At 53.1% G+C, this 26,607-nt stretch overlaps 1 protein-coding gene across 1 annotated transcript in view; it reads left to right on the forward strand.

Moving 5' to 3' along the window:
* Positions 1-26,607, forward strand: part of ADAMTS2 (ADAM metallopeptidase with thrombospondin type 1 motif 2) — a 249,940-nt gene that overhangs the window by 148,389 nt on the left and 74,944 nt on the right. The window contains exon 4 of the mRNA XM_043467036.1: positions 4,952-5,154. Within this exon, the coding sequence (XP_043322971.1) occupies positions 4,952-5,154 (203 nt within the window). The remainder of the gene's footprint in view (positions 1-4,951; positions 5,155-26,607) is intronic.

Consider the following 26,607-nt stretch of genomic DNA (forward strand, 5'->3'; position numbering starts at 1 on the left):
TGTCCTATCTTTTATATCTTTTCAATGAACTGTTGATCAGTTTGTACCTTTAATGTCAGATTATATTTTATCTCATAAATATCATTATGCCTGGTTCTGTTTTGTTGGCAATTACATGGTAACTCTCTCTTTGCCCCGTTTGTTTTAGCTTCTGGGCAATTTTGTTTAGTTACACCTTGTGTAAGTAATTTACAGCAGGATCTTGTGCCAGCGCGTGCTCCTTTGCTGGTCGCCTTACTTTTTCTCTTGCTGCCCTCTCCCCCCATCCCAAGCCTGGGCTCCCTGGCCCCTCTGTGCCTGCCCTCCTTCTGCCCAACTCCCAGAGGCACCCCTCCCCCCGTCTCCCCACTGCTGGCTCTGCACTTCCTCCCATTGTATCTCTGTGGTGGCTCCTGCCCCTCCCAGACCTGCTGTGTGGTACCCGGGTACCTGTGTGTATCTGTGGGGTACCAAGGCATACAAGACACTTGACCCCTGTCTTCCGAGGGGCCCTCCTTCAAGTGGAGTGGACAGGTAATGCCCAAGCAAATTCATAAATGAGATTCAAGATGCAAATAGTGGTACATTCCATGAAGGAGGAAGACAGGATGCTGTCAAGGAGACACTGGGGGAAGAGAGAGCCTATTTAGTTTAGGATGAAACAAGGCAAGTCCCCCTGAGGAGGGGACATTTCATCTGACAGCTGGAGGATGAGAGGGAGTAGGTCCAGTGAGGCATGAGAGGAAGATCGTTTCCTGGAGAAGGGACGGCAGTCTTCCCCATCACTGGGCAGCGGCTTCTCAAGGCTCCTGCCCCTCCTCCCGTTGTAGGCGTGTCCTTGGGGGAGGCAGATGGGGACCACGTCCAGTGCGGGAGGCAGAGGCCTGTGAGCTCTGTTCCCAGTGGGCCTTTTGGGACGCTCCTGCTGGACCTGATAGGAAGGTTCAATTTGGGCAGGAGCAGCAGCAGCAGAAAGGGCATCCCAGGAGAGACCAGTGCGGCGAAGGCCTGGGCATGGGATTTCCACAGGGACAGCCAGCATCCAGCCACCCTTGAGCCCACACCTGCTGCGTGGCATTTATAGACTCAGGTCCCTGGGATTGCTCTTCCCTGGACTAAACACGCTTGCTTGTTTCTCCCAATTTCGGTTTCTCCGCACCATCTCTTGCCGCTGGTGAGATACACAGGCCACTCCGGGGCTCATCAACAACTTCGGATGCTGTGGCCTGGGCTGGGTCCTGGCCCCTCCTCTGTGGTGCGACTTGTCTGCACCACTGTATCTTCTTGAGGCTGCTTGATGCTAAAATGAGACAGTAATGAGGATGGTGAGGAGCCTCCTACTTGCCGGGGATTGGATGGCTGGACAGCAGTGGAGGTTTGTCACTCTGACGGGCTGTGCACACGCCCCACCATACCAGGCTGCAGGGGCAGCAGGAGCCGGGCAGGGTCCTGTGATCCAGGCACTGTGCGTGAGCTTGGCTGCTGTGACCCGCGTGTTCCCCTGGAGGGCAGGCACTTCAGAGTTTCCTGAATGCAGTTCTGCTTCCCCTTATTCTGTCCTGTCGGCCAGGCTGTTATTGATTCTTTGCGGAATTTTGTCTGTCCGCCTGTAGAGACACTCAAATGAGGGACAGCTCTTGGAGGCTTCCTGTTGTATCATCCTTTGCCCAAGACGTGAGCTAACTAGAGGGTGCCCCCAGCACGGGGAATGCCAGAGACTAAAAGCCCGTGGTTGCCCATTGAAAAGACAGGGTCCTGCCACAGACACCTCCACGCAGGGGAGCCTCGGCCTGCTGGGGTCCAATCTGCTCCCATCTACCATGAATCAGCCCCCCAGCAGGACTGGTGACTTCTCCCCGTGTGGGAGTCTGTGCGCAGAGGTGACAGATTGCCCTCCGTCCTCTGCAGGAGATGGGCAGTGCTGACTCTCAGTGTTCAGGCCTGGCCGGAAATGAGGGGTCAGGCACAGGGCTGGGTAAGCTCTGGGTCACTGAGGCTTGGCCACTTACGAGCATGCAGGAGCTGCAGGGGGAGGCGGGAGGGGGACCGAGAGGAGCTGAGGCCTGTAGACTGGACAGGCAGCCCTGTGCAGGTGGACAGGCCCTGAGGCTGGGCGTGGTTGCAAGTAATCAAGAACAGCCCACTGAGGACCTGAGCGGGACTCTCAACCTGAGGGGCAGGCCTGCTAGGACCCGGGCACCAGGGCACGGCTGGGATCTCCGTGCGGCCTAGCCTTTAGGGTTGGGCCCACTGTAGGGAGGCCGGGAGACGTCCAAGAATGAGAAGGTGGAACGTCAGCCTGGCTGCCAAATCCCATCAGCGCTCACGTGGCCCTGGGTCTGGGGGTGGCTCCCTGTGCCCTCCTAGGGCTGAGCAGGACTGGGGCTCCCAGGGACTGCAGGGCGGGGCTGCCACCTTTGAATTGCTTGGGGGGCCCTGTTTTCCTCCCTTCATCTGCCATTTCCTTTGGATTCAAGCACATCTCTACAGGGGCTGGGTCTTGGGGGTGGTTCTAGGACATAATGTCTAAGTCACCCTCCACAGTTATCATGATTGAGATAATAATGATAACAATAATTATGCCTGTGGTGAAATTAATGTTTCTAGTGCATTCTTAGGAAACATTGCTGTCTTTATGGACTTGTAACATACAGTTTAGTTAAAACAGAGTTTGCTCAACAGAAGCAACTACAAGATGTACCCCAGCCAGCCTGGCCTGATGGTAGCCCCGAGCCCTCCTCAGAGAAGGTCCAGCAAAGTCCCTGCACAGTGGCTTCACGGTTCAGGGTCTGGGGCCCATGCTGAGGCCTTCAGAGGTTACGTGGGCGTGAGGGAGCGGGCCAGGAGGCCTGGGGACCCAGGCATGGCCATTACTCCACAGCTCAGCGTGAAACCCCGTATCCCCTCTATAGTGGCTCCGTTTCCTAATTTCTTAGCCAGGCTGGCTATTCTAGATTTTTAACATCAACTCTCGAAACTTGAAATACTGTTGACCATATGCGGTATTTAAAAAAACACACAGCCCTAACAGGACCCCCGTGGTCTGGTTTTGCCCAGGGACTGCCTGTCAGTGAACCCTGGCTTGACAGGGGCAGAGGGTGACCTCCAGCCTCTTCCCCAGGAAGAGTTCTTTTTTAATGAAAATTATCATCTTTCTGCTTCCCAAGGTGGTTCTGAAGGTGAACTGTCCCTGCTTGTTGAAAATGCAAAGAAATAAATGTGTAAAAATAGAGCAGCGATTCCTCACCCCCCGTCAGGTTTAAGTAGCCGATGTCTCCCCTGGGAGCAGCAAGGATGGCCCTGAATCATCTCCAGACAGCCCAGCAGAAGGATTAGCTCTGCACGGGCGCCGGCCCTGGAGGGGCCCTGGGCAGTGCCTGCTGTGTGTGTGTGAGTGTGTGCCTGTGCATATTGAGGGCACACGGGGGACTGCAGGGCTGTGTACACAAGGGCCCCAGGAGGTACAGAAGTGCAACAGACACTCAACCCAACCCGACCTTATTCATCTGCTCTATGGAACCCTTCGCCTTCCCCTGCCCCTTCGCCTCCGCTTTTTCTTCTTGGTCTGTCTGCGACCAGGGGGCAGGTTTGTGCCCCAAAGCTAACAGACAGCAGGTGTAAAGAAGAGAGTTTCTGCCTGGTTGGGGGGGGCTCTGTCAGCCTTTCTGTCTGTAAAATGGAGTCAATAATGCCCACCAAAGAGGCCTGTTGTCAGCACTGGATAAGGACACATTTGCAGAGGGCCCGCTGGTTGGGCAGGACCTTGGTGACAGGCTGCCTTGCTGTACCTCCAGAGGAGGCAGTAGACAAGAGCCTGGGGGACAGGTGAGAAGAATTGTTCTGGAAGACTCTTTGGCGATGTCGTGATAACCTGATGTCCTAGGTCCTTCCCAGGGCAAGTGTTTCTGAGACACACCTGCTTCTCCCCTCACCAGGAATGCCGAGGAGGGGAAGACCCTGGGGGTCAGGGGCCTGGAGCGGACACAGAGATCCGTGCAGGGGTGTGAGGGGCTTCCAGAGACGTTGGCACTGGTTCTTACTGGGCAGTGTGGTCTGTGGCTGCCAGCAATGCTGAAGGTCAGCCCAGGCAACTCAGCTGCAACCCTGAGAGGTGGGGGCAGCATCTCTGGTTCCTGGGGGTCTCCAGGCCCAGTGGGAAAGTAGAAGGAAGTGGAAATGTGCTGCAGCTCTGCAGAAGATGCAGTGACATCCTGGGGCCCTGGCCTGATGGGATGCAGCCCCTGGCCCCGGACGGGCTGCCCCGTGCTGAGCCGCGTGTTGGTCTGTGGGGGCTGGAGTGAGCCCTGGCCTGCAGACTGTGGATCATTGCCCTGTGAGGGCTCATCCTGGGCTCTGCTTGACTGTCAGGCAGCCTCTCGGCTCCTCAGCACTTGGCAGCAGGGGCAGGCACAGGTCTGGGCGGGGGAAGGGTGCCCACGGGCTGGTCCCAGCCCAGGAGGGAGTGGGCGGACCTGGCTGAGAGATGAGGGACTTTGCTTCAGCCAGGGGCTGAGCCAAAAGTCCCAGAGGGGAGCTGTCTGGAAAGACTCTGTGAAACACGTACCACCTGGGCTCTCAATTTCCCCGGTTATAAATGGGCTGGTAACACCTGGGAGACCAGCCCTTTGGCACTGGGCGAGTGTGTGAATGGGTGAAAAGAGCTGGCTCTGTCCATCCAGGCTCCCGTTTTTTCTGTTCATCACTGGGTGCCAGGCCCAGCTTCTGGGATGGTCGAGCTGTGGGTTTCCATGCTACTGGGTCTGAGCTGACTTGCCCATCACAACTGCTCTGTCTGAACCTCAGTTTGCTCTGCCGTGAAATGGGCACAGAAATGCCCTGGGTCACAGGGCTGTGATGATGGCCAAACTGGCATCTTGCAGGGGCCGAGTTGCATCTGAGTGGGTTTTGTCCACCTGTAGTGGCCTTGTTGAGCCTGGACTGCTGCTACAGGCTGTGTCCTCTCTCCTTCCAGGGGTCTCCCCAGACAGCCTGGACAGCCTCAGCCGTGCTCTGGGTGTTCTGGAGGAGCGAGTCAACAGCTCCAGGCGAAGGGTACGCAGGCACACTGCTGACGACGACTACAACATCGAGGTCCTGCTGGGGGTGGACGACTCTGTGGTCCAGTTCCACGGGAAGGAGCATGTGCAGAAGTACCTGCTCACCCTCATGAACATCGTGAGTTGGGGTGGGGTGGTGGGGGAGGGCTCTGGGGTGGGGCTGGGAGGCTGGGGGCGTAGGTGGGCCAGGGCACCTCTGCTTGCCACAGTTTCCTGCTGGAGCTGGGCGTGAGTGAAATGGTCACAGGGAGGCTCTGTGTCTACAGGTGAGAAGAGGTGACCCTCCCATCGACCTTGTTTAGCCTGACTTCTCATCTGCAATTGTTGGTGGGGATTCTGACTTGGCAAAGCCATTTACATGCTAAGGCCATTTTTCTAGACATTCATCATCTGTGTACTAGTTTTCTTAATTTTTCATAATACCCACATTGTGTAGGCCATGTGTTTTCCTATAAATCAACTGATTTTCTAAAAGTTTAAAATTATTTACGAAGGCAGCCTCACTTTATTGTAAACTGAAAGTCCCTCAGTCCTGTCCTACTCTTTGCGACACCATGGACGATATAGTCCATGGAATTCTCCAGGCCAGGAGTGGGTAGCCGTTCCCTTCTCCAAGGGATCTTCCCAGCCCAGGGATCCAGACGAGGGATCCAATCAAGGTCTCCCACATTGCAGGCAAATTCTTTACCAGCTGAGCCATCAGGGAAGCCAAAGAATACTGGAGTGGGTAGCCTATCCCTTCTCCAGCAGATCTTCCCGACTCAGGAATCACCAGGGTCTCCTGCATTGCAGGTGGATTCTTTATCAGCTGAGGTACCAGGGAAGCCCACTTTATTGCAAAGGTAATCTAAAACTAAAATGCAAGGTGATAAGGGGATGACAGAGGATGAAATGGTTGGATGGCATCACCAACTCAATGGACCTGAGTTTGAGAAGACTTGGGGAGATGGTAAAGGTCAGGGGAGCCTGGCGTGCCGCAGTCCATGGGGTCGCAAAGAGTCGGACACGACCGAGTGACTGAACAACAATTTCAGCCCCAGCTAGACAGTTCTGCTTTCTGCTCTGCAGAAAGGAGATTAGCGTGTGTCAGAGAGGAGGACAGAGAATAACACCCATCCGAGGTTTCTCCTTGAGGTAATCAGAAGAAATAAAGATTGAAGAGAGTATCCGTGTCTCCCTGTGAGGCCGGGCTCCTTAACTGAGTGACTGTACCACCCAAGCCCCCTATGGCATCCCAGCGCACCTGCCCCATCGCTCCCCTGACAGGTTAAGCCATCGGCCTCCCCTCACTCCAGCCCCTCCCACCCCAGAAGGTACAGAATTCTGACCTTGCAGAGTGCAGTCCTGCCTGCCCTGAGTGGTGCAGAGGTCCTGCCCCTCACTGCCTGGTGCCTCCGTTGAGCCCTGCTGGGAGAATAGGAGGGGTTGGAGGGAGATGCAGTGGGCCTATGTGAGGTGGGAGGAGTGGGTTTGTGGAAGGAAGCCTGGGCTTGCAGGGGGATGGGGAGTCCTAAAGCAGCAGGGCTGTGTGCCCCAGCCTGTCGGCTCTGCTCTGCTTCCTGGGCCATAGTGAGCCCCTGGGAACTCAGCTGGCCCTTGGGCAAGACCCTGCTCCCAGCGCCCCAGTGAAGAGATAGGTCAGGAGCAAGAGGGAAGATATGAGTGAGCTGGTCACTGGACCAGAAGGCCCCTGCCTGCCTGCCGGCCTGCCTCTCTTCCTCTCCTCCTGCCTTAAGTAAGTCACTGACTCCGGAATGCAGCCACCTCATCTGCAAAGCTGGCTGACATCTGTTACATTTGCAGATATCGTTTTATTTTGGAGCCTGTTGTCACACTTAGTCTCACTTACTTTTGAAAATTACCTCTAATATAATAATAATACCATGATGGCTACAAACATTGAGCTCTTTTTAAAAAACTCCTTATTGAATTTGTTACAATATTGCTTCTGTTGTTTATATTCTGGTTTTTTGGCTGAGAGACCTGTGGGATCTTAGTTCCCAGACCAGAGATTGAACCTGCCCACCCCGCTGCATTGGAAGGGAGAGTTTTAACTATGTGACTGCCAGGGAAGCCCCAAATATTGAGATCTTAATGTGTGATTCTGTGTGGCAGGCTTGTACTAGTCACTTATCATGCATATCTTTGGAAATCTTCACGCTAACTCTATAAAATTGGTAGAATATTAAATCTTGTCTGCCTTCAAAATACATGCTTTTCCTCAAGCATTATACCGCTCTCCAACTCAGTGGCCAAAAGCACTGGGGTGGAATAAGAGTCCTGAATCCTGGTAAAGGAGAACCACTCATTTCCTCTACTCATACCAATACTCGTGACACTTAACGACCAGAATTAGCGTAGACCCCAGAGGGTAAGAGTTCAGTCTCACGAGACAGCCCCGCTTTAAACGCTTATCTCAAGCCCCAGAAGTACACACTGTCAGCTGTACTTCTGACCAACCCACCACCATCTCCTCAGGTTCAATAACTTGCGACTATAGTTCCCAACACAGGGAACCACTTTACTCACTATCACCGGTTATTATAAAGCACACAGCTGAGGAAAACCGAGGAACAGCCAATGGAGGAACGCATGGGGGAGGTGCGTGGAGCTTCCAAGGCCCTTCTGAATGCACTGCCCTCCCAGCACCTTGATGTGCTCACCAGCCAAGAAGCACTCCAAACTCCATTGTTTAGAATTTAATGGCGACTTTGTTTTGTAGGCGTGATTGGTGGGAATCACTGGCCATGGATGGTGGTGGTAGTTTAGTCGCTAACTCACGTCCGACTCTTGAGATCCCATGGGCTGTAGCCCGCCAGAATTCTCTGTCCATGGGATTTCCCAGGCAAGAATACTGAATGGGTTGCTGTTCTCTTCTTCAGGGTGTCTTTTCTTTCCAACCCAGAGATTAAACCTGGGAATCCTGCATTGCAGGAAGATTCTTTACTGACTGAGCCACTAGGGAAGCCCGTGGGTGACTGACCTCAATCTCCAGCTCTTCTCTCTCCCCTGAAAGTTGGGGATGGGGCTGAAAGTTCCAAATCTAATCATACAGCTGGTTCCTCTGGCTACCAGCCCGAATCCTGAACAATCTAAGGGCCCACCAAGAATATCTTCATTAACATGACCTCAGGTAAGGTTGAAAGGGGCTCATTATAAATAGCATAAGATGCTCCTCTCACCCCTATCATTCAGGAAATTACCAGGATTTTAGAAGGTTTGTGCCAGGAATGAGGGGCAGAGTCCAGATATATGTTTCTGGTTATTTTGTATCTGGATTACTCCTGGCCCTGCCACTACCAGCTATGTCTCTGAGAATGGGCTTCAATCTTCTAAACCTTGGTTTTCTCATCTGTAGAATAGACAGTCATTTTAATCTTGAATTGTCAGTGAGGATTAAATTAAATAAATGAAGATGAACCTGCTTTTCAGTCTCTAAATAAATGTGGTTTTTATTGTGACAGTGACAATATTTATTAATAGTTTAGTGATAGCAGGTTTAGAATTATTCTTAACAAGTCTGACAAGGACTCTGAAGTTGGAGTGTCTGCCTGAGGCTTGTGGAGCAAATCTGCCTTTTCCATGGGGTGGAAGCCCCCTCTGCCGCACATACCTTGTGCCCATGAACTGTTAGGAGGAGGTCTAGAACTGTGTCTTGGTTTCACCAGTTAACTTCAGTTTATTCATTTACACCCCCATGATCCAACTGAACTGCAATTTTGGGTAAAGGGACGGTTTGGTTAGTTTCTTGAAAAGCATGAGAAGTATAAAAATTCTACTGTTGAGACAAATTTTAATATAACAGAAAAGGAATCATAGGAGGAGCTGAGAAAGAGTAACTGGGCCGAGTCTTGTTTCCCCTCTTGCATCCAGCAGGTGGGGCTTGTCCAGGCTCAGTGTTTGGTCCTGCAGAGGCAGAGGGCCTGGCGGACTCTCCGGGCTCAGGGAGACACCGCAGTGGGAGGTGTCTGAGCCTCCAGCTGAGCTCCCACTGTAAGAGAGCAGGGTGGTCGAGGGGGATGAGGGACCCTGCTTGGGTCCTGCGTTGCATTAAGTATCTCACCTTATTGTGCAGCCGGGCATCACTACCAGCCATCTGCAGAGCTCGCTTCATCTTGCAGAACTGCCCCTCTGTACCTGCTAAGCAGTAACTCCCCAGTGCCCCCCTCTCCAGTCCTTGGGAGGCACCATTCCACCTTCTGCCTGCTGTGCCCTGCCTCTGAACGTGACCGGCACGTGGCGCTCAGGAATGCCATGGGCAGCTGTGGGAGTGGGGGCCTTCAGACCCAGTAGGTGCTGGCCCACCGGGATCTGCAGCCAGAGCCCCGCGGGCCCTCCAAGGCCCGGCCAGGGAAGGTCTCCCTCTTCTGTAGGTGCACAGACCATCAGGAGGCTGCCCCGCGCTTGGAGCCAGAGCGGCGCTGTGGGGGACAGGAGGCTGGCCCAGAGTGAGAACGGCGGGACCAGGGCAGTGTGTTCCCAGCCCCCCAGGCTTGGGGCTCGCCCCGGGCAGACAGCCTGTTCCCTGAGGAAGGTCGTAGAGGCTCTGGGAGGAGGGTCTGGCGGGGGTCTGGTGGCAGGAACCTGGGAACTGTGGGCTGGCCGAGCGGGGCCGGGGCAGCGCTGAGCCAGCGTGGCATCCGTCATCACTCAGTCACTCCGCTTGCAGGACTCCCTCTGGGGCCTCTTTGTGGCTCAGCCTGGGCTGGGACATGGGTCCTGCTGTGATGCAGACATTCCAGGTTCATCGAGTATTCACGTGCTCCCTCCCTTCCGTTTCCCAGCCTCCCTTGCACCTCACTTGGGGTTGTGGGGCTAGTTTTATCTGACAGCCTGTGTGGAAACAACAGAGGTTGCCTCTTGGCTAAGGCAGCTGAGAGCTGCTGTGTCCCTTCCGTCCCTCTCTTTCTGCCACAGGGACCTTGGAAGCCACACATCCCAGTAGCTACAGCTACACGGTGGGGCTGCATAAAGCCTTGATGTGCAGGAAAACACACCCCAAAGCTGCTGAGATGTGGTAGATTCTCTGTAACTGCAGCACAGCCTCTTCTATCATAGTCCACACAGCTCCTGTCCGTACAGTATGATCAACACGTGTTTATTGGGCGTCAGCTCTATGTCAGAAGTGGAATCAGGCCAATGTGGGAAGCAGGGGCCCAGGTAAGAGGGGGAACTGGAGCCAAGGAAGGGTCAGTAGAGGGACTTGAGTGTGACTATAAGGGCAGTAGGAAATTGTGCAAGGTGTCACTTCCTTTCAAATTAATGGGCAAGACATTTTATACTCTTTTTTTGGTAGGAAAAAGGGAATGAATCCATCCCTCTTTAAATCTCAGAAACTCTGGAGTGTGAGGAGGGTTGGAAATATTTGCTGAGTCCTTCAAGAGAGCCACCTGGATTTAGAAAGGGTTCAGAACCCTCCCACCAACCCATTCAAGCACCTGTTGTGAGTTCTAGTTTCCTTCTTTTCCTCCTCACATCTAGAAAAGTAACATTGTTTATTAAAATATGCTGTTTAACATGTCTGATATACTATTTATGATGGAAAATTAGAATATATTCCTATAAGTTGTAAATGTTTTCTCCTACTAATTATTGCCTAGTACCTTATTTTATTGGTACCTCATTTTATTGTATTAAAAAACAGAGACGTTACTTTGCCAACAAAGGTCCGTCTAGTCAAAGCTATGGTTTTTCCAATAGTCATGTATGGATGTGAGAGTTGGACCATAAAGAAAGCTGAGCACCAAAGAATTGATGCTTTTGAGCTGTGGTGTTGGAGAAGACTCTTGAGAGTCCCTTGGACTACAAGGAGATCCAACCAGTCCATCCTAAAGGAAATCAGTCCTGAATATTCATTGGAAGGACTGATACTGAAGCTGAAACTCCAATACTTTGGCAACCTGATGGGAAGAACTGACTCATTGGGAAAGACTCTAATGCTGAGAAAGGTTGAAGGTGGGAGGAGAAGGGGATGACAGAGTATGAGATGGTTGAATGGCATCACTGACTTGATGGACATGAGTTTAAGCAAACTCCAGGAGTTGGTGATGGACAGGGAAGCCTGTTGTGGTGCAGTCCATGGGGTCACAAAGAGTCGGGCATGACTGAGCAACTGAACTGAACTGAACCTCCTTCTAATGATGGCATAACATTGCTCCTTGTGAATATAGCATATTTTTTGTATGATCAATCATTTATATTACTCATGTAGCAGGATTTATTTCCCTTTTAGATATCAGTTCGGCCACTAATAGTAATGAATGTTATAGCTGAGTGCTTATCCTTCACTATTTCCTTAAACTAAATTTCTAAAAGTGTAATCCCTGGTCAGCAGGTATGTGCATTTTAAAGCTACATATATCAGAATGTTCTGTTATGGTTTCAACTATTCACGTTCCATTGAGTAAATGCCCATCTCTTCACCTGCTCACACCACCAGATCTTTTTTAGCTGTGGCAGTTTGATAGCTACAACAAGGATATACTTTTGTTGTAAGTTGTAGATATTTAATGATAATGAGATTCCATTTAAAATATATACACATATGTTTTAAAACAGCCATCATCTATATTTGTATGATTGGTCTCCTCATTTTCTTTATTCTACCAGGATTTTGGTTTCTTTTGTGTTAATTTGAAGAACTGTTAAAATAGGTTAACTTTTTCTCTGATGTGTGTGTGGGAAATATTTCCCCCAGTTTTGTTGTTTGCCTTTATTTTGGTTGGGGGTGGCTTGTCAATGGCTTACATTCTCGTGTGAAGTCATGTCCTGAGATCTTTTCCTCCCTGGTTTTTCCCCTTGGGGACTCTCTTTGGCATTTCATGCCCTCCCCAGAAGTTAGACTTCTGGAGTTTCGTTCCGGTTGCCCTCAACAGTGACTCCCATGGCCTGTTGTCAGCAGCATCATTTCCAAGACCCTGGCTCTCACTGACCACCTAACTGTTCTTGCTGTATATTCAGTTGTGGCAGCCCCACACCTAGAATGTCTACTGGGTACAAAACTTGCTGGGCCAAGTGCATACTGGAAATATGGTTCTCTATTCAAAGAGTAGGAAAAAGTGTCATAAAAGGTACATATATTAATACTAAAGCCTTTTCCTTTCTCTCACAGTCTCTCAGCCTGTCCAGATTTTTAAATTTTCTGTTTATCGTCACTCTAAGTGGAGAAAAATTAGGATTTTTCATTATAATCATGAATTTTGCCATTCATCTTTATATTGTACAGAGCCTGTTTTAAATTCAGATATTAGAACATTTCACCAGAATGGGGAATCACCAAAATTAAGATTTGTATTTGTGGCTTTTGCCCAGAGGGTACTGCAGGATGGGCAGAAGCTCAGGCAAAGCTTCAGCCAGACTTAGGGAGGTTGGGAGGAGAAATAGAGGCCCCCAGGAGCGGGTGCAGGAGAGAACACTCCCTCGGGGCCCTGGGTCCTGGCCAGCGATGCAGCAGTGCCCCGGGGCTTGGCAGCTGCCCCTCCCCTGACAACTGCAAGAACACGGGGCACCTCTCTTCCCCATGGGCCCTCCGTCCCCACCCAGGCCCTGCCCTGAGATGCCCCAAGGCACCGGTGTCCACCTGGGCCCTCCATCCCCACCCAGGCCCTGCCCTGAGATGCCCCAAGGCACCAGCGTCCACCTGGGCCCTCCATCCCCACCCAGGCCCTGCCCTGAGATGCCCCAAGGCACCAGCGTCCACCTGGGCCCTCCATCCCCACCCAGGCCCTGCCCTGAGATGCCCCAAGGCACCAGCGTCCACCTGGGCCCTCCATCCCCACCCAGGCCCTGCCCTGAGATGCCCCAAGGCACCAGCGTCCACCTGGGCCCTCCATCCCCACCCAGGCCCTGCCCTGAGATGCCCCAAGGCACCAGCGTCCACCTGGGCCCTCCATCCCCACCCAGGCCCTGCCCTGAGATGCCCCAAGGCACCAGCGTCCACCTGGGCCCTCCATCCCCACCCAGGCCCTGCCCTGAGATGCCCCAAGGCACCAGCATCCACCTGGGCCCTCCATCCCCACCCAGGCCCTGCCCTGAGATGCCCCAAGGCACCAGCGTCCACCTGGTTCTCCCTGCACCTCTGTACCCCCTGCAGCGGTCCCTGAGTGTGGAGCAGGCAGCCAGGAGCCTGTCCTGGGAGGTGGGGCCACATCTGAGGGCCTCTCTGTCCAAGCAGATCTCACAAAACACGAATTTAAAGGTCAAATGATGAGTTTCAAGATGCTAAGCACAGAGCAGTAAGCCCAAGTGCAGAGCCCTTCCGAGCATGGACGCTGGTCTCTCACCCCTGAGCCTGGGAACCCGAGCCTGTGCTTCCCGCCTCGAGACCTGTTCTTACTGCCCATCCCCCTCCTCGATTCATCTGGAGGCTCAGCTCCAGTCTACCGCTCCTCCCGACTCTCTGCCCAGATGAGGGAAGGGGGGCCTTCTGAGCACTGGGACCAGGCTGTCTTCTGGGGCCCCCTGCCCTGATTTTTAGTTCTCACAGGCCATCGCCTCAAGACTGCTGGTAGACATGGGCTGAAGCCCTGTCTCCTGACCAGGGAGGCTGGGACCCACTGGGGAAGGCTCCTGGAGAGCCTCGGCCACGTGTTTCAGGGAGGAGGAGGCTCTATCCCACCGCCACGAGGCGATGCGGGTGCAGCTGGGAGTGTGAGCAGATGTGCAGTCCCTCAAGCCATGCTGGCTCCTCCAGGCCCCGCGCCCCACACCGCGGCCAGGCCCGCCGTGGTCCCTACTGAGACGTGCGTCTCCACTGCCGGCCTCCCCGGCTACCATCCCGCTCCTGCTCCTTTTCAACCCGGGCTCATCCTCTGACCTTCACTAGGGCCACCCCTGAGGACAAGGTGCTTCTTGGGCTCCCCTCTGTGCTGGGAAGTGTCCTGTTTGACCCCTCTTCCTCGTGCTCCCCGCTGTGTCTGGTGCTCCCGGACTGGGAGGCTGTCAGCCCTCCTGAACATCCCTGCAGCTGACTCTGGTGTTGGGCGGATTACGCTGCCAGCCCCTGAGCTAGTCTCTCCTTGCAAACTCAGTGCTGTGGCCGTGTGAGCTGGGCATCCCAAGGAGCCACGTGGGGACGCACCCCCCAATGTTCGCAGCACCTCCAGTTAGCTTGTCAGGCATGGAGAGCAGCTATTCTCTGGGCTCAGCTGAATGGGAGGCTAGGGAGGAATGCGTTCAGAGAAAACCGAAGCGCCATCATCAGAGTAATATGTTTACATATGCTTTATGCTGTGCTTAGCCGCTCAGTCGTGTCTGACTCTTTCTGACCCCATGGACTGCAGCCTGCCAGGCTCCTTTGTCCTTGGGGATTCTCCCGGCCAGAATACTGGAGTGGGTTGCCATGCCCTCCTCCAGGGAATCTTCCCAGCCCAGGGATTGAACCCAGGTCTCCCGGATTGCAGGTGGATTCCTTACCAGTTGAGCCACCAGAGAAGCCCAAGAATACTGAAGTGGTAGCCTATCCCTTCTCCAGGGGAGCTTCCAGAGTCAGGAATCAAACTGGGGTCTCCTGCACTGCAGGCAATGTTTACATATAGGTTTCCCTATTGGTTCAGATGACAGAGAATCTGCCTGCAATGTGGGAGACCTTGGTTCGATCCTGGGTTGGGAAGATCCCCTAGAGAAGGGAATGGCAACCCACCCCACTATTCTTGCCTGGAGAATCCCATGGACTGAGGAGCTTGGCAGGCTACAATCCTTCAGGTTGCAGAGTTGGACATGACTGAGTGACTAACATACCTACACACATGTTTACATGTGCACTTTTAAAAATAAAACCTATTTGTGCCAAGACTTCAAAAAGTATAAAATCTTGGGCTAAAGATCAGTGCTTCCTATGTGGCTTATAGCATTTAACTAAAGCATTCCTTTCAATCCTACTCCTCCTTGACAAAGCAAAGGCCTTGTTGGTTGCCTGGGCTCAGGCTCCGTAGTGACCTAGTGCTGCCTGACTGAGCTGCTGGTCCAGTTGGCCTCCTTGTAGCGGGGAGGTGGCCAGTCATCCTCTGGAGGCCGGTGTCATGAGGCCAGGACATGTCACGAGATGTCTTTCCGTAAAGTGCCACTTGTTTTGAATGGCAAAATTTTTTAAAACATCAATTTTATATGCAATTTTATATGTAATTTACATGAAAGTAAACCATTTATAGAAAAGTAAACCATTCAGGTATGACCTAAATAAAATCCCTTACAATTATACAGTGGAAGTGACAAATAGATTCAAGGGGTTAGGTCTGGTAAACAGAGTGCCTGATGAACTATGGATGGAGTTTCATGACACTGTACAGGAGGCAGGGATAAAGACCATCCCCAAGAAAAAGAAATGCAAAAACGCAAAATGGTTGTCTGAGGAGGCCTTACAAATAGCTGAGAAAAGAAGAGAAGCTAAAGGCAGAGGAGAAAAGGAAAGATATACCCATTTGAATGCAGAGTTCCAAAGAATAGCAAGGAGAGATAAGAAAGCCTTCCTCAGTGATCAGTGAAAAGAAACAGGAAAACAATGGGAAAGACTAGAGATCTCCTCAAGAAAATGAGAGATACCAAGGGAACATTTCATGCAAAAATGGGCACAATAAAGGACAGAAATGGTATGGACCTAACAGAAGCAGAAGATATTGAGATGAAGTGGCAAGAATACACAGAAGAACTATACAAAAAAGAGCTTCATGAACCAGAAAACCACAATGGTGTGATCACTCACCTAGAGCCAGACACCCTGGAATCTGAAGTCAAGTGGGCCTTAGAAAGCATCACTATGAAAAAACCTAGTGGAGGTGATGGAATTCCATTTGAGCTATTTCAAGTCCTAGAGGATAGTGCTGTTTAAGTGTTGCACTCAATATGCCAGCAAATTTGGAAAACTCAGCAGTGGCCACAGGACTTGGAAAGGTCAATTATCATTCCAATCCCAAAGAAAAGCAAGACCAAAGAATGTTCAAACTACCACACAATTGCACTCATCTCACATGCTTGCAAAGTAATGCTCAAAATTCTCCAAGCCAGGCTTCAGCAATATGTGAACCGTGAACTTCCAGATGTTCAAGCTGGGTTTAGAAAAGGCAGAGGAACCAGAGATCAAATTGCCAAGATCCTTTGGATCATCAAAAAGGCAAGAGAGTTCCAGAAAAACATCTATTTCTGCTTTATTGACTATGCCAAAGCCTTTGACTGTGTGCATCAAAACAAACTGTGGAAAATTCTTAAAGAGTTGGGAATACCAGACCACCTTACCTGCCTCCTAAGAAATCTGTGTGCAGGTCAAGAAGCAGCAGTTAGAACTGGACATGGAACAATGGACTGGTTCCAAATCAGGAAAAGAGTATGTCAAGTCTGTATACTGTCACCCTGCTTATTTAACTTATATGCAGAGTACATCATGAGAAATGTTGGGCTGGATGAAGCACAAGCTGGAATCAAGATTACAGGGAGAAATATCAATAACCTCAGATACACAGATGACACCACACTTACGGCAGAAAGTGAAGAAGAACTAAAGGGCCTCTTGATGAAAGAGGAGAGTGAAAAAGTTGTCTTAAAACGCAACATTCAAAAAACAAAGATCATGGCATCCGGTCCCATCACTCATGGTAAGTAGATGGGGAAATAATGGAAACATTGACAGACTTTAGTTTCTTGGGCTCCAAAATACTACAGATGGTGACTGCAGCCATGAAATTAAAAGATGCTTACTCCTTGGAAGAAAAGCTATGACCAGCCTAGATAGCATGTTAAAAAGCAGAGACATTACTTTGCCAACAAAGGTCCATCTAGTCAAAGCTATGGTTTTTCCAGTAGTCATCTATGGATGTGAGAGTTGGACTACAAAGAAAGCTGAGTTCCAAAGACTTGATACTTTCGAACTGTGGTGTTGGAGAAGACTCTTGAGAGTCCCTTGGACTGCAAGGAGATCCAACCAGTCAATCCTAAAGGAAATCAGCCTGAATATTCATTGGAAGGACTGATGCTGAAACTGAAGTTCCAATACTTTGGCCATTTGATGCGAAGAAATGACTCATTGGAAAAGACTCTGATGCTGGGAAAGATTGAAGGGGGGAGGAGAAGGGGATGACAGAGGATGAGATGATTGGATGGCATCACTGACTTGATGGACATGAGTTTGTGCCAGCTCCGGGAGTTGGTGATGGACAGGGAAGCCTGTCATGGTGCAGTCCGTGGGGTCGCAAAGAGTCAGACACGACTCAGCGACTGAACTGAAACTTGGACATATTACTGGGTTTAAGCAAATTCACATGATTTTTCTCAGGATAAACTGGAGAGTCTAAAGCAGGCTTGCCAAAATTAGAGCCCAAGAGCCAAATTCAGCCCATCTGTTTTTGAAAATAAAGTTTTATTGGGACGTGACCATGCCCACTCATCTATGAATTGTCTGTGGCTACTTTTGTGCTACTGTGGTGGAGCTGAGTAGTCGGGACATAGACCATACGGCCCGCAAAGCCACTACCTGGGGCTCAAGAAATATTTGCACTGAGATCTAAAGAAATCTTCTACTTGCTTAGTGCCCACCTTGAGCTGACAGAGGATGAGATGGTTGGATGGCATCACTAACTCGATGGACATGAGTTTGAGCAAACTCTAGGAGATGGTGAAGGACAGATGTCCATGGGGTTGCAAGGGTTCGGACACGACTGAGCCACTGGAAAGCAACAGCAACAACACCTTGAGCTGAACCCTGGCTCTTTATAGTTTCGTTTGCCTCTCACTGTGTCCGTGCACTTGGGCGCATGTGTTAGGGCTTAGAATGGGGACCAGCTTTGGAGTCAGAAGCAGTTGCATCCCAATCTTGGCTTTTACCTACCTGGCAAAGGTCCTGCCTTGCCTTGAACTTGGTTTCTTCATTTTTGCACCTCCCACACACCCTGATCAATAAAGACTGAAAGGAAATGCACTACTGAGGTGCCCGCAGGAGACGAGCTCCCTCTCTCCCCTTCAGGTCTCTAAGCCCCTGCAGCTAGAGCAGTCTTTCCCGAAGGCCATTGCAGGGACCTTACACTAGAGCTGAGCTCCACCCTCTCCCTCCTCAGACCCCAGCCCACCCCCACCCCGACTTTGCCAGCTGAATGGATCCAGGAAGTCACTTTGGGGATTCTGTTTAATGCAACTGAGTGAGCATTTTAAAACAACAGAGCAGGAGGAGCAAGATTTCTGGGCAGACATAGCTGCCCCTCCTAGCTGGGCTAATTGCTCATGTTCTGGAAGAATTCCTGCTCCCCCGCCCCCATCCCAAGCGTGTTTTCTGTCAAGGGCAGACATACTCCTTAGGCTTGTGGAGAACATGGGACCCAAAGGAGCTTCTGAGCTTTCAGAGTAGACACTGTACCCTTTGACCCTTCCTAGCATGAGATGTTCTTAAACAATTTTTGTTGAATGATTTCTGTCTGTGCCAGGATTCAGATATTTTTCCTCTTTTCTAATTTAATACAGAAATTGGCCTGGGCTCACCGAAGCCTTGCCAGGATTTGCAAACAGTCAGAGGCCCATGGGCTCCATTTCTCACCAGCTTCCAAGAATGTTGGGGCCACGAGGTGATGGTGGGGAAGGCCGAGACAGGACAGGCATGTTTTCTGCCAGTCTCGGGGATGATCCTGAACTGGCTGCAGAGCGGCAGACGAGCCAGAGGAAAGGCGCAGCCCCCAGTCCCTTCCACACGTCTCTGGCTCTGGTTCCTGGGGAAGAGAGACACGTGTCTGAAACTGGGCACGAAAGCCTGGTTCCCCGAAGCTGAGGGAAGTAAGTAGGGCTCCCGGGGCAAGGAGGACACGTTGAGTTTGGGCCTGGCTGTAGCAAAGGATGTGAGGGTGGGTAGAACAGGCTCCCACTGTCTCATGGCAGCTCCCCAGGGCTCGGGCTCTGCTCCTGCTTAGCCACAGCCGGGCATTCCCAGCACCGTTCCTGTTCCTCATGTTTAACCCACTGGTCTGAGACCACAGCCCCAGCAAACACAACACTTAGAAGGGGACAGCACCTCAGGCGCTGGTGGGAGCCAGGCAGAAGGCCTAATCCGGGTGGCCGGGCTGTGGACAGTAGGGCGTGGTGGGGACTGGGGCAGCAGGAGAGGCTACACCCCGGAGATCCCCTCCTGGGTCCCATTCACTTGTGGTCATTTTGGAATAAACAGATGCACCACTGTGAGCCCCCTCCCCCCGTGTCCCTTGAGAAGCTGGAAATCCAAATTTACAGGAAATCTTAATTGTTTTTTAATGTTGGCAACAAATTGAAATTAAGACCTCACACTGCACTAGTGCAGAGAAGGCAACGGCACCCCACTCCAGTCCTCTTGCCTGGAAAACCCCGTGGGTGGAGGAGCCTGGTGGGCTGCAGTCCATGGGGTCCCTAAGAGTCGGACACGACTGAGTGACTTCACTTTCACTTTTCACTTTCACTCATTGGAGAAGGAAATGGCAACCCACTCCAGTGTTCTTGCCTGGAGAATCCCAGGGACGGGGGAGCCTGGTGGGCTTGCCGTCTACGGGGTCGCACAGTCAGACACGACTGAAGTGACTTAGCAGCAGCAGCAGCAGCATGCACTAGTGAATGGAAACATGACTGGCTGGTCAGCAGGTAGATTGTTCCTTCAGGTCTAGAAGGAAGGAGGCGACTGTCTGCCCTGCTGATGCTGGGATGGGGGATAATTAGTGCCACCTCCCAGGGCTGTTGGGAGCATAGCTCGAGTTAAAGACCAGAAAATGCTTAACAGCATGCTGGGTGCATGGAGAGCGTGCCTTAAGGGTGAGCTGTCCCCAGTCTTGTATTTAACTGTTGGGCACTCTCAGAAGCCTGGTCTCAGTTGGGCCCCATGCTGGGCACTGGGGGCTTCCCAGGTGCGTGGATGCGTGCTAAGGCGAGCTTGTGACCCTGTTGACTGTAGCCCACCTGGCTCCTCTGTCCATGGGATTCTTCAGGCAAGAATACGGAGTGGGTTGCCATGTTCTCCTACAGGGGATCCACCCTACCCAGGGATCAAACCTGTGTCTCCTGTGGCTCTTGCATTGCCGATAGATTCTTTACTGCCGAGCCACCTGGTCCTGGAGGCCGAGTCAACCTGCAGGGGAGCGTGGTGTGTGCTGGTGGTGTTGCGGGTGATAGAACAGCATGGGTAAAGAAAGGCTCAATGGCATCACCACATCACAGCTCGAGGCTGGGGCCGATCAGAGTGAAGGGTGCTGGGGGAGAGGCAGGAATGAGGTTGGCAAAGCCTTCTGTGCCAGGCTAAGGGGCCTGGGATCCCAACATACTATCAGTGGAGTCAAGAGGTTGGTTTGGGTTCTAAAGAGATGGAAACACCTCTCTTAGGGAGTTCGGGGCTCATGCCTTTTGTTAATACTATTCCAAATACCTCTCCCTGTGGCCTAAGAGCCTGAATTTTCACATATGTGTAAGGAAGTACACGATGTCTCTACATTGCCCCAGTGGCCCCGTGAGGTTCCCTTTCCTGGACGAGGTCACTGAGGTTCGGAGAGGCTGGGTGGCACGGCTGGGGCATGGCAGATGTGGTTCACACACCCGGGTGCCCGGATGCTGGTCCTCTCCCTGCTGCCCACGGCCCTGACTGTCTTCCATCCGTGACTCTCTTGGCGTTTCCCCCGGTGTGTGTCTTTCTCCTCTCTCTAGGGTGTGTTCACCCCCCACCCACTGACTTATTCCCTTCACACATATCTACAGAGCACCTACTCTGAGCACAGTCTAGGTGCTAGAAGTGTCATGTCAGCAGGCCTGAGGTCCTGCTGCAAGAAGTCACATTCCCGTGGGGTAGACAATAGACCGCTTCCCCCCTCCCAGGGATGACAGTGCAGGCAGAGAACATTTTGATGAGGGGAGCCGACGCCTGTCCTTCCCTCTGACTCTTCGGCCCTGAAGTGTGAGGCTCTTTCCTGCCCCCAGGACTCCCCCACACCTTCCTCCCAGCTCCTGGAGGCCTCCTGATAGGCGAATAGGGAAGCCTCAGAGCAGCCTGTCCTTGGCCTCCCCTGGGGAGCTGGTGGTTGTCAAAGTAGGAGTGAGAGTCCCCGTGGATGAGGAAGGCTGGGCAGCGTCACTCCTTGGTGACAGCTCTGGGAAGCGGCAGAGCTTGTCACCTGCAAATCCCAGCAAGGAGGTGACCGTCGAGCCGGAAGAGCAGAGGGTGCGCTCCCCCCCGGCTGTCCCTCCCATCCAGGTTCCTCCTTGTCTGCCCCCTCTGCTGCAGGAGTTGTAGCTGAGTGACCCTGGAATCCGCCTCTGCTGCCTGAGGGGTCCCTTGGTGGCATGTCTCAGGAGGGCTGGGTGCACAAATTTAATGTCAGATTCAGAGGGTCTGCTTACCTGGTTTTGAGTGTTTAGCACCTGATGAAGGGTCAGGCACATAGTAGGGGTTGAGGAACTGTCTTGTGAATGAATGAATCAATGAGTAAATGAATTCTCATAGGATGACCATGGTCCCACAGACTTCCGTGAAACACAGGCTCGAGTTGTCCATGGAAAAGAAGTCCTAGTAGCGTAACTATTCTTGTCCCTCCTTCCCTGATGCTCAAGGTTGTTGGTCTCCACCATAGATGCTGGAGGTTTGAGTCACCGGGCTGTACGGATGTACGGTTTTAATGTCCGCACTTTGGCCCAGTGCTGTCCAAAACCTTTGCTCTGTTCCACTCGTGCTCACGTGGGCGGGTTTCTCAGTTTCTCTGAGCCTCTGTTCCACGACAGGGAAACGGGGGCAGTAACGCTCAGTTGCAGGGTGTGGGAGGTGAAAGGTGGTGATGTGAGGAGGTGCCTGGCACAGGTCTGGGAAGGTCAGAGCTGACCAACAAGGTACAGCCATTGCTGCTTTGTCTATGATGTCTGTCAAACCAGCCCCGCTCTTGTCCTTGAGAAGCTTGGCTCTTTTGGGGACACGCTGGCTTCCCTTAGTGCAGCAGGAAGGCCAGGGGCCTCGGCAGCCTCGAGACGCCGCCAGCGCCCTCTGCCTGGCTGGGGAGTCACAGTGGAGGTGAGTCTGGAACTGGTTTTGACCACACGTTGGCAAAGTGGACAAGTTGGGGAGGGTGCTTTCCTGTGTAGACCTTCAGCGTGTCCCGGGAGGCGTGGAGCGGGGCTGGCACGGGGCTGCGGCACAGGGGGGCCTCGGAGGGACAGAGCTGGCCAGGACGGCCGAGCTTGGATTGATCCTGAAGCTTTGGGAGCCAGTCGGGTCCTAGACATTGAGGATGCGGCAGCTAAGGGTGCAGAAGGGCCCCCAGTCCTCAGCGGGCACAGACGGGAGGAGGCGGTTAACAACGTAACAAACTTGTAGGGGCTGGAGGCCCCGGTGGTGCAGCAGAGGGAACGGCCCTCTGAGCAGCGTCCGAGGGTGCCTCGCCCGTTCCGTGGGAATGTCCGCAGCTCTCAGCAGAGCGCGTGGGGGCAGCACCCGGGCCTGCCAGTGAGACGGGCCTCGGGGCTCCAGTGGGCCCCCTCTGACCCTGCAGTGCTCTGCGGCAGCTCCTCGCGTGTCTGAGAACTCAGCCCTCTGCCTTTGGCTCTGGGCTCCCCGCGTCACAGCGTATGTTCACCCATCTTCTCAGCCACCCATTTGCTCTCTGGTTCCACACTTCTGGGTCCCTGCTCCCAGCCTGGCCCAGGCGGTCAGCACAGTGCTCTGCCTGGGGGCAGAGGCTGGCAAGACAGCGCAGTGACCCGAACAGGTTCCCGTGACGCCAGGCGCCGTGGGCTGCATGAAGGACAGGGCGGCTTCCTGCTGCGTTCGAGGAGGCTCCTTACATGCTGAATGTTAGGAATCGTGCTGAGGGATTTCACTTCAGAGGAGGGATATGTTCACAGCAGACAACTCTGTAATACCACAGGGAGCGGTGCTCTGATGCTTCTGAATTTTGCTGGGAGATCGGAGTTCCTGACGACCCCCTGGCTGTGCCAAAGGCACAGGTGACATGTGAACGGCCAGGGTGTCCGCAGTCTCTTCTGGGTCAGCGCCTGCTGGGCGGAGCTCGCCCCTTCTTCCTCATCATGTGGGGGAGCCTGAGGCCCGAGTGGCGGTGGGAGGCAGGCCTGATGAAGTAAGTAAGTAAGTCAGAGTTAGTCACTCAGCCGTGCCCGGCTCTGTGCGACCCCATGGACTGCAGCCACCAGGCTCCTCTGTCCATGGGATTCTCCAGGCAAGAATACTGGAGTGGGTTGCCATGCCCTCCTCAGGAGGTCTTCCTGACTCATGGATTGAACCTGGCTGTCCTCATCGTACGGGGGACCCTGAGGCCCGAGTGGCGGTGGGGAGGCTGGCTGAGGGCTTGCCCTGTGTCGTCAGACCTGGGCCCGGGCTCCTGATCTGCACTGCTCAGGTGTGTGCCGATCCCACCCGGTCCAGCTCTGGCGCTGAGATGACCCATCCACTCTGCAGCCTCTCCCAGTCCACAGCCGCTGCCTCCCACCCAACCAGCTAGATAGGAGCTTCTGGAGCTCACACACACACCTCTCAGGGCTGGGGCGGGTGGCGCCAGCCGCTGTTGAGGCCACTTTACTCACAGGGTCCCCTCCCGTTTCTCACCTCCTGCTAGAGCCACCTGAGGAGGGGGCTCTGCTCCTCCAGTGGAGTCTCATCTTAGGGCCCCAGTGGGGAGCAGGGCCCGCAGTGCTCGGGATCCATGTTTGACCCTCAGGGCGTGTGAGAAGCAGGAACATAGCCTAGGTCTGCCTCCCTGCCTGTCCTCAGCCACCTCACCAACTTTCATCACCCAGGGCACTTGCTGCTTCCCTGTTCCCCTCCCCGGGAACCTCCCAGGTGCTGTGACCCTGCTCCCCACGATGGCATTTTCCCTCTTCCTTTCCTGGGGTCAAAGAGCGGCAGGGAATTAGAAAAATATGAATCATGGGAGGAATGAAAAATCATTGTTTTCAAATGCCCTGCCAGTGCCCAACTGCTGACATTGACCCGGGTGTGGGGAGGGGGCTGGGCGGGCTCACGGTCTCTGAGACTGGTGGGGCCAGTGAGGGTGTCACATGGCATCGCTGCCAGGGCCTCCCCGAAGGGCTTCCTCCGGAGCAGACTCCATGCCAGGCCCCAGGGCTGGAGCTCACGGGGGCACGGGGAGGCTGGTGACGCCCAGGGCTCTCCAGGGCCAGGGCCGCTGTCAGAAGGAATCAAGGTCCCCGTCTTCCCCTGCTCCTTCCTGTCAGCGCCCTCCACGCGGACCTCAGACAGATCCTTCTGTGTCCCGCGGCCTTGGCAGAGCTGCGCTTCCCTGGTCTGCAGCCTTATCCCGTTTTGATGAGCTCTCTGGTGGTGAGTGGGAGGGCTGGGCCTCCAACCAGGCTGTTGGTTGCCCTGTGGCGGAGCTGGCGGGGAGAACCCCAGGTCTGGGTCACACACGGGTGCCTGGTGAGGCCCAGCATGGGCTTTGGAAAACAGCCTGGCTGCGCACTGTGGTCCAAGCAAGCCCTCCCTGGCGGCCCCGAGGAGAGCCCCGGTGGGGCCAGAGAAAGAACTCAGGTATTTGACCTTCTGTCATTTGATGACAGCTCTACTGAGTTCCTGAGTCTGTGCTGTGTGCCTGGGATTTTGCTGGATGCTTTAAATATGGTGTTGAGTTTGGTTCATGGTAACAGCCTGAGAGGTTAGAACTGGTATTGCCTCCATTTCACAGATGAGGAAACTGAGGCTCAAATGGGCAAAATATCAAGCCCAAGTCACAGGGAAAGATGGCAGCTGAGCCCACCCTGGAAAGCCTGCAACCTGATGAAGTGATGGAATAGGCAGCTTCTTGGAAGTAATCTACACCAACATGGGCAATGGTTTAAGGCAGCTTTGTTTCTTTGTTTGCACAGTAACCATTTGTTGAGGCTCCATCTAGATTCTGGGCATTGAACTACTTGCCTGGGAGTGGAGGAACCCGCCTGCACCCTAGAGACCTGCAGAGATCCTCAGGCCCAGCAGAGTGTGGCCTGGTGCAGGCTTGGGGATTCAATGGTTTCACCCTCATGGGAGGAGTCACAGTGGGGGACATGGGGGCTGAAGAAGGGGCTCTACCTGCCTCCCATTTTTGTGCATAATACGGTCTTAGCAATTCCTGTCCTGCTCATTTGCATTTCATGACAGTTTGATATTTTGAGCAGAGGCTAGAGTCATGTTTGTTCTTGCTTTGCCTGCGAAGCATTTGCAGAGAAGCGAGTGGTAAAGAAGATCTGCAAAGGGAATGTTCATTCTCATAGTGAGACTGGGCTTTTGCAGCCCCATTTGTGTGTTATAAGATGGGCACGAATGAAAATGCTCACTGGCAGCCCACAGACTTTCTGCCCAGCTTTACAGCACTCTCTTCACCGCCACCTCCACTGTGATGTACAGGCCTCCTCCTGGAGGGCTCAGAGAGACCTTCCCAGTTATGTCAAAGGCTCCGAGAAGCCACGAAGTAGAGCAGGCTTGTGCCTGCCTCTAAGGCCCTACAACAAACTGCTCCAGGCCTGCCTTCTCCTCACTGGGTGCTTAGGCGCCTTAGTTGGCAGAGCTTGGCTCAGAGGAAGAGGTGGTAACTTTCCTGACGGTTGAGCGTAAGGGACGCGAACCCAACCAGCAGCTTGCCCCTGCCCGCCCCGGCAGGGCCCCACTGCCTGGACCAGCCTCTTCTGTCCTGCCCTGTCCTTCCACCTCGGCAGGGGAGAAGGTCACCTCTGCCCAGTAGCCTCAGGCCACCTGCCAGGGCTCACTGGTATCCAGGGTGGAAGTCTGCCATAAAGAAAGCCAGCTCTTACATTATCATGCAGAGCCTGCATCCTTTCTTATTTTCTATTCCAGAACAGAAACTTGGCCGCATCTTTGCATAAGCAAAAGGTGCATTACAGTGTATTTCCCCAAACAAGAGAGGTGTGGGCCTCTCTCTGTGCAGAGAAGCCCTGTGGCTTTGAACATTTTCCCCAAGGTTTCAAGATTCAAGGATCAATTTCTCAGACAGGGCTCAAGGACGTTGTCCCCGCTTCCCCTCCTCCTGTGGTCTGGACAGAGGTGAGTAGCTTCTCCCCAGCACACAGGAGGCCTCAGGAGGGCAGGGAGGGGTGGGCAGGCTCTGGGGCACTTGGCTTGGTCTTCAATCATTACAGGGCATTGTGCACCCTGCTCCTGCCATGTTTTTGCCCGTTTCCTCTTGTTCCACATTTTCCGGTTGTTCTCTCATTCACCCATTCAAAACTGTTCACTGAGCACCTACTGTGTGCTCAGCACTGCTAGGGACACAGCAGTGAGTGAGAAGAGGGGTGCCTCCCCCATCGAGTGCATAGTCCAGGATGGGAGCAGCTACTTTTTCTAAAATTTATTTTTATTTTTAACACCAAAAGCTTTTTGTATTGGGCTGTAGCTGTATAACAATGTTGTGATGGTTTCAGGTGAACAGTGAAGGAACTTGGCCATACATGTGCATGTATCCATTCTCCCCCAACCCTCTTCCCATCCAGGCACATAACACTGAGCAGAATTCCATGTGCTATACGATAGGTTTTTGTTGGTCATCCATTTTAAATATAGCACTGAGTACTTGACCTTCCCAAAGTCCTTAACTATTCTTTCCCCGGAGCAACCATGAGTTCCTTTTCTAAGCCTGTGAGT

Source organism: Cervus canadensis, chromosome 4, assembly GCF_019320065.1.
Source record: "Cervus canadensis isolate Bull #8, Minnesota chromosome 4, ASM1932006v1, whole genome shotgun sequence".
Taxonomy (NCBI): Eukaryota; Metazoa; Chordata; class Mammalia; order Artiodactyla; family Cervidae; genus Cervus; species Cervus canadensis.